This window comes from Martes martes, assembly GCF_963455335.1.
Source record: "Martes martes genome assembly, chromosome: 8".
In the NCBI taxonomy this organism is placed as follows: domain Eukaryota; kingdom Metazoa; phylum Chordata; class Mammalia; order Carnivora; family Mustelidae; genus Martes; species Martes martes.
Genome location: NC_137895.1, coordinates 119066608 through 119079685, shown reverse-complemented (window position 1 = coordinate 119079685; position 13078 = coordinate 119066608). Strand labels below are relative to the sequence as shown.

Genomic DNA, 13078 nt, shown 5'->3' with positions numbered 1-13078 from the left:
ATGCACATTACACCACACCCTTTGGTTATGTATATAATAGTTGGCTGGGCTTTATATGATTTATCGAGGCATACAGGCTGACAGCCTTCAAATTATCGGTGGTTCTCCATACGGACATGGATGTTTCCTCGCTGAGATTCAACCATCCTCTTAGAGTTGTAGTTCAGTATAATTAATATTATAAATTTTAAAGAACGGGCTATGTTTCAGGCCCTAAGGCTTGGTCCTCGGAGCCTACAGCTAAGACCAGGACAGTGCGCGGAGGGAGGTGTTCCTGGATGTCAAAAACATGCCAACGCCCAGGGAACGCTGCGTGCCTGCCGGTACAGAAGCCAACACTCCACCGAAAGCCCAGAGGCAGGCTGGCAGACTCCAGAGAGCTCCGAAGCGCTTCCTGCCCTCCACTTCCGCTTCCGGGGAGGCGACTCCCGGGCCCTCCCTGCGTGAGGGGCGGTAGCGAAAGGGGAGCCGGAAGTGGCCCGGCACTTCCGGTACGGGAAACTCCTTGCTGCCGCTCGGGCTGGCTTGACAGGCGCGGTCTCTGCAAGTAGCTCTGTCTCCTTTCGTCTTCCTCGCGTCCAGCCTTCGAGCTCTTTCGCCGCCGCCGTCCCGCAACTCCTGTCTCCGCAGGCTCCCCTTCCCCATGTTCCGGGGCAGGAGTCCTGAAAGCGAAGACCCGCTCGCCGGTACCCCATCATGTCCGAACTGACTAAAGAGCTGATGGAGCTGGTGTGGGGCACCAAAAGCAGCCCCGGTCTCTCTGACACCATCTTCTGCCGCTGGACGCAAGGTACCCTGGCTGGGCTCTGACTTCCAGCCGCTTCCTTTGCTCTGCGAGAGGCTAGCTGCACGCCTCTGGCGCCACAGCTCCCCGGCTTGCCCCCGCACTGTGTCCCAGTTGCCCAGCTCAGCTCTGAAACTGGACTTTCTAGAAACGCCCTGCCTGCCTTGGGGGAAGTGGTTGAGTAGGAGAATGGTTACAGCTGAATGTTGCCACTAAAGCCCCGAAGCGCCTCTGCCACTTCTGAGCTCCCCTCCGGCTGGAGAGCAAGGGTGGTGGTTGGGCTGCAGTGTGTGACCCTGAGGGTGTGCCCTGTGCCTCGGTGTCAGCGTCTCAGGAAGTGTTGTGGCCCCCTGAATCTTGACACACCCCCCCCCCACCACCAACAAGGCTTCATGAAATGGGTGTTCGGTTTAATTTTGGAGAGCGCGAAGTCCGCAGGAAAGTCAAAGTGGCTAATTCCAGAAAGCAGCTCTGCTCTTTGTATTTTATGTGGTTAGACGTAGTACTCGGTGTACGAATTTAGTGTTGCTTGCTATCAGGTGCTCTTTTGACCCAAAGTATCCCGGGCTTTGAGACAGTTTAGTGTCTATTACAGTTAAAAGCAATGTGGATAATAGTACTTCCTGTGCTGGTCTAATTATCCAGATAAGATTTTGAGTTATGTAAGAAGTTTTATTAATACAAATACTAATGAAATAAAAATTACCATTTATTGAATTTCTGCGCTGTGCCAGGCTCGGCGTTAGGTACTTTATGCTAGTAATTATCTGTAATTCTGAAGTTATAATAAAACACAACGTGGCACACTGCTTAAGGTGACTTAAAGACTGGTGAAGTTAAGAGCCTTTGGAGTCAGAAGGATTGGTAATGTGAGTATGTAAAACATCATAGGCCCGTAAATAATAGCATTTCATTCTTATTATTAAATCAATTTTTTTAGTAAATACCTGTTCTCAAAGGATTTGGGGGAATTTTAGCATAGTAAATCCAAGTTTCTACCTCCTAGTGTGTATTTTGTAACAAAAATTCGGGGTTTATGTAAATCCCTTCCTCTCTCCCACATATGCCTCATTTAAGAGCTGGTAAAATTAGACTCATAATGTTTTATAGTCAGCTTATTTAGCCGATCACTCTTGTTTTGCAGATGAGGAAAATGAGTGGTGGGGCCATAAACAGGCCAGAGTTGGGCAAATTGAAAGAATGGGAGTGAATTACAAGTCTCCCAATTCCTAATGCAGCTCTGTTTTCCCTTTATTCCTTTGAGTTTCCAAACCTTAACATGTAATTAGTTTGGCTCTTTTTACTCATTTTAATTACATCACTGAAGTAATATTTTCTGAAATCTTGGGCTCCTGCATTTGCAGATTTTAAAGCTTGCTTTCTACTTTGACTTAATTTATCCTAATAGTGAACAGCCCAGAAGTATTCAAGGCTGTGAAGGATTAAGAAAAATTTTACTTCCTGTGTAATTAATTAACATTAAGCATTTACAACATAGAATAAGATAGTATTCGGCCTTGTTTATATTAATACTGAGATGGAGATTCCAGGAGAATTCAGAGGCAGTTCTAATAGTGGTTAAGAGAAGGCTTTGGCACAGGTGTGCTTTGGTCCCAGATTCAAGTTATTTAATTTAGTTAAGCCTCAGTTTCCTTCTCTATAAAATGCAGATAATAGTAGTGTCAACCTTACAGGGTCGTTGTGAGGATTGAAGGCATGTAAACCCATGGAGGCACTTAGCACGATATCTGACATACAGTAAACACTCAGACAATGGAAGTTCTTGAGACTTAATTTAAAAAGCGTTTAATTGTAAGCTAAGCCAAAGATCACTCTCTAGGCGTGACCTGATAATTACAAGAAATTCTTTATTTGATGAATAATCATTTGTTTACTTTTATTAATTTTTTATTGAAGCATCGAGGATACATGATAATTATTATCTAAAATACAACTTTATAATGACATTAGAGAATGCTGGGCCAGAAAGTTCCTTAACAAGATTCATTCAGTCACTGCCATTTAAAAATAATTTTTTTTTCTTTTTAGAGTATGTTTATTTTGTGGATATATAATTCTTCAGGGTTTTACATTGATCAAGATTTTCAGGCAACCAAATTTGTATTTTTTATTTACCACCTCTGAGAGGAAGGAAGGTTGTTATTGGCTTTGCGATGTTAACTGTTGTATTCATTTAGAGGCAGAAATCATTGCTGAAGATTGCTTCGGCAGTCATTTGAGATTATGAGACTAGGCACAAGACACTGCTTTGCTGCACTTGCCTTACAGCATTTGTAATGTGACACCAACTTTGGCTCTATTTCCTAGTCTGTAACTGCTCTGACAACTGTATTCTTACGAGTTTTTTGGAAGCAATTTAAAAGTGTGAGATGTTTAGGGTAAATATTTGTAAAATTATGTTTAGGCATAGTCCATTTATGAACTTATATTGATCACATTAAAAGTTTTTTGATACATTAGAACAAGCTGCAGGAGTTGCTGCAGCACAGAGTTGGGTTTTTTTCTTAATTGATTTAACAATGTCAGATAATATGTGAAATCAGTAAGCCACAGAAGTGGCACATAGTTGGTTTAATTCATTTGGCAGTTTTAGATAATTCCTTTCTATCATTCCTTTTTCTTTGGGGGAAAAATGGGGTTTTGTGGGATTTTGGTTTGGGTTTTTTGGGGTTTTTTGTGGGGTTTTGTTGGAGGGGGTTGCCAGTTTCTCCTTGAAAGACCGTAAGTCACATAATTTAAAGATTTGCAGTTGTTATTTTCTTTTCCTTTTTTTTTTTTTTAAGATTTTATTTATTTACTTGACAGAGACACAGTGAGAGAGGAAACACAAGCAGGAGGAATGGGAGAGGGAGAAGCAGGCTTTTCTCTGAGCAGGGAGCCCGATGCAGGGCTGGGTTCCAGGACCCTGGGATCATGACCTGAGCCGAAGGCAGTCACTTAACGACTCAGTTGTTATTTTCTAACTTGGAAATTGAGACTCTACCCCTGCCTCCTTTTCTCCTGCTCAGTTGCCTATGATCATTTTTTAAGAAAAGTGTTTACTTTCTACCTCTTATTCAGAAACACCATTTATTCTCCTTGCCCTTTTTCCCACAGACTACAGCAGTGTTCCAGGCCTCTGCAGGTTAGGATGGGAAGGCAGACAAACAATAAGCATAGCACAAATGAAGTACATGTAATAGAAGGTAAAGAAATAGGGAGTTGTGGAATGGGGTGGCATGGCTAGGCTTTATTTTAAGATGAGATTTGAGCAAACACCGGAAGCAACTGAGTTAGTTATGCACTTACAGCTGAAGAGTGTTCCAGGCAAAGAGAATAGCCATTATAAAAGACTTGATGGAGAATATTCCTGGCTTTTTGTTCAAAGACCAGGAAGGAAACTAGTTCGGCTGTAAAGGGAATGAGAGAAGGGGAGAGTAATAAAAGATGATGTAAGAAATAATTTTCATACAACGGCCAGTAAAGCCTTACAGGCCATGGTAAGGACTTTGGGGTTTATTCTGAATGAAATGAGAGGTCATTGCAAGGTTTGGAACAGAGAAAAGAAACAACATGACAAGTTTGTTTGTTTTTTAAGATTTTTTTTATTTATTTGACAGATCACAAGTAGGCAGAGAGGCAGGCAGAGAGAGTGGGGGAAGCAGGCTCCCTGCTGAGCAGAGAGCCAGAGGGGCTCAATCCCAGGAACCTGAGATCATGGCCTGAGTTGAAGGCAGAGGCTTAACCCACTGAGCCACCCAAGCGCCCCCGACATGACAAGTTTTTAAAGGACTGATCTGACTACTGTGTTTGAGGATAGACTGTAGTGGCTTGAATGAGACAGCAAGATCAAATGGGAGACATTTTCAGGAATCCAGTGGGGTAGAGATGGTGGGTTAGACCAGGATAGTAGTACTGGGAATGGAAGCCAAGTGGTGCAGTGGACCAACTCCCAGCAGAACCAAAATTAGTCATCTAGATCTGACAGGAGTAAGTATAAATCTTATTATAAATGAAAACATTTTGACTTATTGGGAATTTGTTTCCTTTTCAGTATTGATTGTCTAGTTCGGTGTTTGGCAAACTTTTTCTGTAAAAGAGTCAGCTGCATTTGTTGTTTCTGTCTCAATACTCATCTCTGCCATTGCAGCAAAAACAGCCCTAGATAATATAGGTATGGCTGTGTTCCAAAACTGCATTCACAGAAACAGGTCAACCCCTGATCTAGATTATAAGCTCTGAGACACCTTTTTTTTTCCCTCCCCTCCCCCGCCTTTCCCCTAAGTTTTAAGTTATTTTATCATTTAACCTATTAGATTAACCCAAGAGGGAGAAACACAGTTCCTTTTTATACAGTTCATTGTTTGGTGGGGGGTTTGTGGGAGTGGATGGAGAATGGAGATATAGTTGGCTGAAATTAAGAGTTTGGACTTTTGGTATAGGACAATTTTTGTTATGTAATATGAAAAAAATAAAATTTAACAAATAACTTATGATAAGTGAGGGATCAGTTAAAATATAAGTATCAAATGTATTTATAAGTTAATACATTTTTTATGATTTAACATTTTACCAAGTAGTAAAATGATAAGCCAGTATTATTATTGTTATTATTATTGAGAGAGGGCAAGCAAGCATGCGCAAGCAGGGGAAGGGGCAGAGGGAATGAGAATTTTTAGTGGGCTCCCAGCCCAGGGCAGAGCCTGACATGGGGTTCTTTCTCATGACCCTGAGATCAGGACCTGAGCTGAAACCAAAGTCAGACTTTTTTTTTTTGTAATTTTATTTTATTTTATTTTATTTTTTCAGTGTTCCAAGATTCATTATTTATGTACCACACCCAGTGCTCCATGCAATACATGCCCTCCTTAATACCCACCACCAGACTTACCCAACCCCCTTATCCCCCTCTCCTCAAAAACCCTCAGGTTGTTTCTCAGAGTCCACAGTCTCTCATTGTTCATCTCCCTCTCCGCTTTCCCCCAACTCACTTCTCCTCTCCATGTCCCAGTGCCCTCTGTTTTATTCCTTATGCTCCACAAATAAGTGAAACCATATGATAATTGACTTTCTCTGCTTATTTCACTCAGCATAATCTCCTCCAGTCCCATCCATGTTAATACAAAAGTTGGGTATTCATCCTTTCTGATGGAGACATAATACTCCATTGTATATATGGACCATATCTTCTTTATCCATTCGTCCATTGAAGGGCATCTTGGCTCTTTCCACAGTTTGGCAACTGTGGCCATTGCTGCTATGAACACTGGGGTACAGATGGCCCTTCTTTTCACTGCATCTGTATCTTTTGGGTAAATACCCAGTAGTGCAATTGCAGGGTCATAGGGTAGCTCTATTTTTAATTTCTTAAGGAATCTCCACACTGTTTTCCAAAGTGGCTGCACCAACGTGCATTCCCACCAACAGTGTAAGAGGGTTCCCTTTCTCCACATCCTCTCCAACACTTGTTTACTGTCTTGTTAATTTCGTCCATTCGAACTGGTGTAAGGTGGTGTCTCAATGTGGTTTTGATTTGAATCTTCCTGATGGCTAATGATGAGGAACATTTTTGCATGTGTCTTTTAGCCATTTGTATGTCATCCTTGGAGAAGTGTCTGTTCATGTCTTCGCCCATTTTTTGATGTGATTATCTGTCTTGTGTGTGTTGAGTTTGAGGAGGTCTTTATAGATCTTGGATATCAGCCCTTTGTCTGTAGTGTCATTTGCGAATATCTTCTCCCATTCCATGGGTTGCCTGTTTGTTTTGTTGATTGTTTCCTTTGCTGTGCAGAAGCTTTTGATAATGGACTGAACCACCCAGGCACCTTGATATACCATTATTCATTAATGTTTCTTCCAAAAATGGGGATAATGTGGATCATTATCATTTCAGAGGTTTTTGTTGTTGGATGCCTCTTTTTTCTCTCAAGGATAGATATTCCTTTCTCCAACTTACCTGAATCATGTCACCTAAGATCCAATTCTTTTAAATTAAAATTTGTAAGTTTATATGACAAAGTTAATGTCTTGGTACTTCGAATACATTATGTATATTTTAGTTCAAAGTATCTATCATAATATCTTACATTGCATTATGCTTTACAGTTTTTCAAAGTCTTATTTAATCCTTGCAACAACCCTGAGAGACGGCCAAGGATAAATGTAGTTTTCTTCATTTTTATAAAGGAGGAAACTAAGGTACAGTTCAGATTTGACTCACCAATATCACAGAGTTTATAATGAGAAACCAGGTCTTTCTATGGGCTTTTGTTTACTTCAGAGCTTAGAGTTATGGAGGCAGAAGTTAAAAAACTGATTTGAATAATGTATATATGGGTAGTAAGTCATATGAAAGTAAAAGATTGGAAAATTAAAAAGATGTTCATGGCCCAGGTTTAAATTAATTATGAACTATAAAACAGATTTCTATGTCTGTAGTACTGTGGGAATGTGATACTAAATTATATATTTACGATCAGATGCTTTAGATGACTAATTTCAGATCTAATCAGAAAAAAACCATTTTGAGAAAAGATAATTCCTTTTAAAAGTAGGAAATAATTTGAATGTAAGCATATGAGAGAAATAACTGTATATCCTAAAAAATTTAAACTAAAGTGAAACCTTATTATAAAGGGAGAAGCCTACTTAACCTAGTCCTATTTTAGCATAGAATATTTAATTTACATTTAGTTGACTTTATTATATTTATTTTATTATAACCTTTGTGCATTATCAGCACACCGAAACATGTGTACTGTAATTAAACAGAATTTGGAGTACAGCAGATCTGCCTAGAATTCTCTCCATGGGATTTTTCTATGTAACATACAAAAGCAACTCACTGTAGTTCATTTCAGCTATAAGCCCTGCCCATGGATCTTGAAAACTGCATTACATTGTTAGTAATTTTAAGGAAGATAAAATTCATTATTGATTGATGTTTATTACATACCTCAAATGTTTGATAGCTTGTAGTTTCACTTCTGCCCTTGGGCCCAACGTCAAAGATTCTTTCCTGTTCCTGTAGGAACAGAACTGGATGGAGTGAGGGGCCTTTTGGCTTCATCTCTTATTCCTAGATTGGCTCTCAGATTTGGTTGTCTTGATGTGATAACCAGCACCCTTAGATTTCATTTGTCCTTATTAAATTTGTCCTGTGCATTGTACCTGTTTCTCATCCTCCATATAGCCTGTCATCTATTTTGTTTCTCCCAGGCTGCTGGGTATTGAGGGAGAAAATTGTGGTCAGCATCAATGCAAATGTAGTAATCAAACCTTAGCTGAGCCCTCAGCATTTCTCTCAGTTCTTGTCAGCTTTTCTTAGTACTTTTTAGAATTAACATTCCCTCACTTCTCTTTTTCTCCCATTCCCCTCATTCTTATTCAGTAGTACCACTTCCTCTTTGTGTATATATTTAATTTAGAAGCCTGCTAAAATTCACTTCTTCTGCCAGACCAATGGCTTTCAAGTTGTTTTTTTTTTTTTTAACTTGGGGCCTCATTATAGTCTGAGAAAGTATTAAGTACTTCAATATGAAAAATAAAATTAATGAGACCTGAAACATTATTTTACATTTCTGTAAGTCTCTCTAATGTCTGGCTCATTAGAAGATAGCTGGATCCTCACATTTGCTTCTCTGTTCAGTCTGTTGCAGTATGTGTTAGGAAGAATATGCAGAAAATCCAGCCTCACAAAGGTTGGTAAGGTAGAAGTTGTACAAAAGCCTTTTTAGGTAATTGTGAATATTCATTTTTGATACTACACCAGAACTTGACTGGTGGTAGTTTCTTAGACGTTATTCGCAATATGGAATCTGAAACCACATGAATGAATTTTTTGTACTCTGTTAATTGAAAACCATTGGTTTGTCTTGTACTTTGAATGGATCTTTACCTGTGCATTCATATCTGACAGGCATGTATCAGTCATTTGAAAGTTATTGGTCCACTGGTTTATTCAGATATTCCAAATGGTAACACACTTCATTCTACAATATCAAAAGTCACATTTAGTACTGTCACCACTGATCTCATAAGAAAAATATCCAAGAATTGAGATGTTGTCAAGTTCACAGTGGTAGATGCAAGTTTTCCAAAATTTTAGTTACGCTCGAAAGCCTGAAATTTTATCACTGGCGAATATAACCGTCAGTTATTTTTCTTGATGTATGAGGCTCACTTCATTCTCTTCTGAGAAAGTGTTTGCCGCATACTCAAGTCTGAATAATCATAGTTTGTTAGTACCTCTTCAGAATAAAAATAGTACTCTACAAAAAAGTATGTCCAGGGGCACCTGGGTGGCTCAGTGGGTTAAGCCACTGCCTTCAGCTCAGGTCGGGATCCCAGGGTCCTGGGATCGAGCCCCGCGTCGGGCTTTCTGTTCAGCGGGGAGCCTGCTTTCCTTCCTCTCTCTGCCTGCCTCTCTGCCTACTTGTGATCTCTGTCTGTCAAATGGATAAATAAAATCTTAAAAAAAAAAAAAAAAGTATGTCCAGCTTGCAATTCAGAAAATTACACACATGCATTTTCTTGAGACAAAGATCAGTCATCATCAAGGTATGTAGCACAGGTGCTTTGTGGGTAGTTTCCATTTTGTCATGCAGAATAGTTTTAAAAAGGACACTTTATTCAAGTCAAAATTTAATAAAAATAGCATCAGTGAGGGCATTCTTTAGTTAAATAGGCTTCTTTGTGTGTGTTTGAGAGAGGGTAGTTTTGTTTACTAGGATGGTGACTGCTAGTACAGTTCGATGACACACTTTGTGTGTGCTAAGACATTAGCAATCACACCTATTGCTTTTGTACCATGGCTATGAAAGTCAACACAGTGTAAAGGGCAAAAAATGTCTTAGTATCCTTATGAGAATTATTTTTACTCCTAGTAGATCCCCTGAAAGAGTCTCAGATTTCCAAGTTTCTGTAGACCACACTTGGAGAACCTCTTTTTCTCCAGTCCTGTCTGCACCCCACCACTCCAAAACTCTTTCAAGACTTGGAGTCTTTTTTTTTTTTTTTTAAAGATATTACTTATTTACTTGACAGAGAGATCACAAGTAGCCAGAGAGACAGGCAGAGAGAGAGGGGAAAGCAGGCTCCACTCCAAGAAGAGAGCCCAACATGGGGCTTGATCCCAGGACCCTGAGATCATGACCTGAGCCAAAGGCAGAGGCTTAACCCACTGAGCCACCCAGGTGCCCCTCAAGACTTGGAGTCTTTAAACTTCCTTTTTCCCATGTAATCACTCTTGTCCTGTTTTTAAACTCATGCCCTTCAGTCCATATAAATAATTTTTTATCCAGCTATGCTTCAAGTTACCATATGTTTCCCCTTCATTGGTTTAACAAATAGTTTGCATTTACTCTTTCTCCTTATATTCTGAATCACAGCTCGATCCTTTAAAATTTGCTTACACTCTCCAGTGCTTTAGATTTCTTTTTGTATTCCCGGTGATGTGCTTAATGCGGTGTTTTATGTTTTACTCTACTCAGCAGCATTTGAAGCAAGTGACCACTCTCTGCTTCCTGGAGGACTTCAGTGTGTTTTCCTCTTACCTTTCCAATCTTTGTCCATCTTTACTGATTCAGCCTCTGCTAATTTTTTGATGTTCCCATCTCCATTATTTTTGTTTTACATATTCTCACTTACTTGACTGCCAATGTTGAGGGTGATTCAAATTGTGTTTAATCCTAATACTTGCCCTGAGCTCCAGACCAGTATTTCCCCACTTCTAAGAATTGTTGCCAAATGGGGGCACCTGGTTGGCTCAGTCAGTTAAGCATCTGCTTCCACTCAGGTCATGATCTCAGGGTCCTGGAATCAAGCCCCACCTCGGGGTCTCTACTCAGTGGGGAGTCTGGTTCTCCCTCTCCCTCTGTGATCTCTCTCACTTTAACTCTTTCTCAAATAAATAAATAAATAAATAGATGTTGCCAAATGGTTATCTCACAACTGAACTTGGCACACCTAGAAACAGACTCTCCCGTTATCTTCCCTTGCAACATTTCACAAGCATTTATTGAGCATTACTATACAATATACTAGGAAAACAGTGGTCAGCAGAACAGGCAAGATACCTGTAAGGCAAATAATAAACATGTAAGCAAGAAGTAATGTAGTAATCACAGATTATGAAAAGTACTAGTTGTGCTTAATGGTAGGAGAGACCTACTTAGGTTTATCAGGGAATATCTCTGAGAAGTTAACTCCTAAAATGAGAATGAGATGGATTCAGGTTTCTGAAGAGAGAAGGAACAGCAAGCACTAGGGCTAAAGTAAAGACATTGGGATGTTCTTAATTCACTGTAGATGATGAATATGAAAGTGAACTAAGGAAATGTGGGTTTGATAGATCACGGTGTCTTTGGGTTTCATTTTAATTGCTGTGAGAAGCCACTGAATTGTATTAAGTAGGCTATGACAAAATCTGATTTCCAAGGCTACAGTATTCCTCTGTAACTCTATGGTGAGCATATAAGGACGGGAGCAGGGTAAGTGGGGAGGAATGAGGTCATCTAGTTGGAAACTTTTAACAGTATTCTAGATGGGAGATGACAGTGGTTTGAATCTCAGGGTAGACCAGAGATGGGATAGAATGGACAGACATAAATCATGTTTTCAGGTCTTGAACCAAGAGGATCTTGCCTTAAGGTAACAAAGGGTTAACAAGTGTTTCAAGTGCAGGGCACAGTATGTTCAAAGGGTAAGAAACCTGACAGAAAATGGATATGTAAGGACCTGAAAGATACTCAGCATACCTGAAGTCCAAGAGGAAGAGTGGCCAAGGATGAGGTAGGAGATTTAGGTCGAAATCAGATCATGCAGGACCATGTTAAGAAAATTAAATTCTCTTTATGTCTGGGATTGTAATCTGGGCTCTGTTTGAGAATTCTCTGATTATAACCAGTATTGGAATTCTTGAGAGTAGATGAGTTACCCAAGGAGAATGTATGGAATGAAAAGAACATAGATCCTAAAGCCAAGACATGAGAAACATTAACATTGAAGAGGAGTTGACTGAGGGGACTGAGAAGAAACTGAAAAGAAAAATTTGCCACAAAAGGAACCAGTAAAGCCAAGGGGCAAATGTTTTTCAGAAGAAGCCCATGGTCAGCATTTCAGATGATTCTCTGGAGAGTAAATAAGAAAAGACTTGAGAAATCGCCCGTACTGGTCATAGATGAGCTTGGTGAGAATGAATTTGGTGCAGTCAGAGGTTGAAAATTTGGGGGATTGAATAAATTGTAAGGAGAATAATATTGTAAGGTTAAATAATTCTAAGGAGATTAAGAGTGCATGTGGACAACTAGGTGGGCTTTGAGAGGGTGGTGGTTGGAGTTTTGGGGGGTTTTGTTTGTTTTTTTAACAATCAGCTGAATTTTTTTTAACTTAGACTTTTTTAGAGCAGTTTTAGGTTTACAGCAAAACTATGGGGGAAGCTATAGAGATTGATCATACACCTTCTGCTCCCACAACGTGCATAGGGCTCCCCTATTACCATTACACCCCACCAGGGTGGAATATTTATTAATTGATGAACCTGCACTGACATCATTATCACCCAAGATCCATAATTTACAGCTCACTCTTGGTGTTGTGCATTCTCTCGGTTTGGACAAATGTATAATGACATTTATCCATCAGTATGGTTTCACTGTATTTCCCTGCCCTAAAAATGTTCTGTGCTTTGCGTGTTCATCCTTCTTCCCTTTCTCCCCCCACCAATCCCTGGAAACAACTCATCTTTGTATGGTCTTCATTGTTTTGCCTTTTCCAGGATATCTTATAGTTGGAATCATACAGTATGTAGCCTTTTCCAATTGGTTACATCATTGAGTAATATGCACTTAACATTCCTCCATGTCTTTTCATGACTTGTCAGCGCCTTTTTTTTTTTTTTTTAAGTGCTGAGTTATATTTTGTTGTCTGGATGTACTATAATTCATTTACCCACCCATTCACTTACTGAAGAACAGCTTAGTTGCTTCCAGGTATTAGCAGTTATGCCTCAAGGAGCTGTAAACATCTGTGTGCAGGTTTTTGTGTTGACATAAGTTTTCAACTCTTTACTCAAAGAATTTTGGGAGGATTCTTAAGGAGGATTATTTGTTTTTGAATATGTGAGAAACATGTTTAAGCACTGTTTGAAAGAGGATTGAAAGGTTAAGAGAGCAGAAGTGGGATGGAATGGGATCCTCTACGCTGTTTCTTATCTCAATGGTTATCACCTACTGTCTCAAGCTAGAAACTTCAGAGTCTGCTCTAATTACTTTGCCCTATTTGTACGTGCTCATC

The 13078-nt window shown here is 39.8% G+C and overlaps 1 protein-coding gene across 2 annotated transcripts in view; it reads left to right on the top strand.

Annotated features, from left to right (window-relative positions):
• The first annotated feature begins 462 nt into the window (after positions 1 to 462).
• The window catches only part of MINDY3 (MINDY lysine 48 deubiquitinase 3), an 85967-nt gene continuing 73351 nt past the window's right edge, over positions 463 to 13078 (top strand). Inside the window, exon 1 of one of the 2 annotated variants that reach the window (XM_080811227.1) lies at positions 463 to 790. In XM_080811227.1, coding sequence (XP_080667353.1) covers positions 697 to 790 — 94 coding nt within the window. In that variant the 5' untranslated portion in view covers positions 463 to 696. The remainder of the gene's footprint in view (positions 791 to 13078) is intronic. The other variant, XM_080811228.1, reaches the window with a different exon arrangement.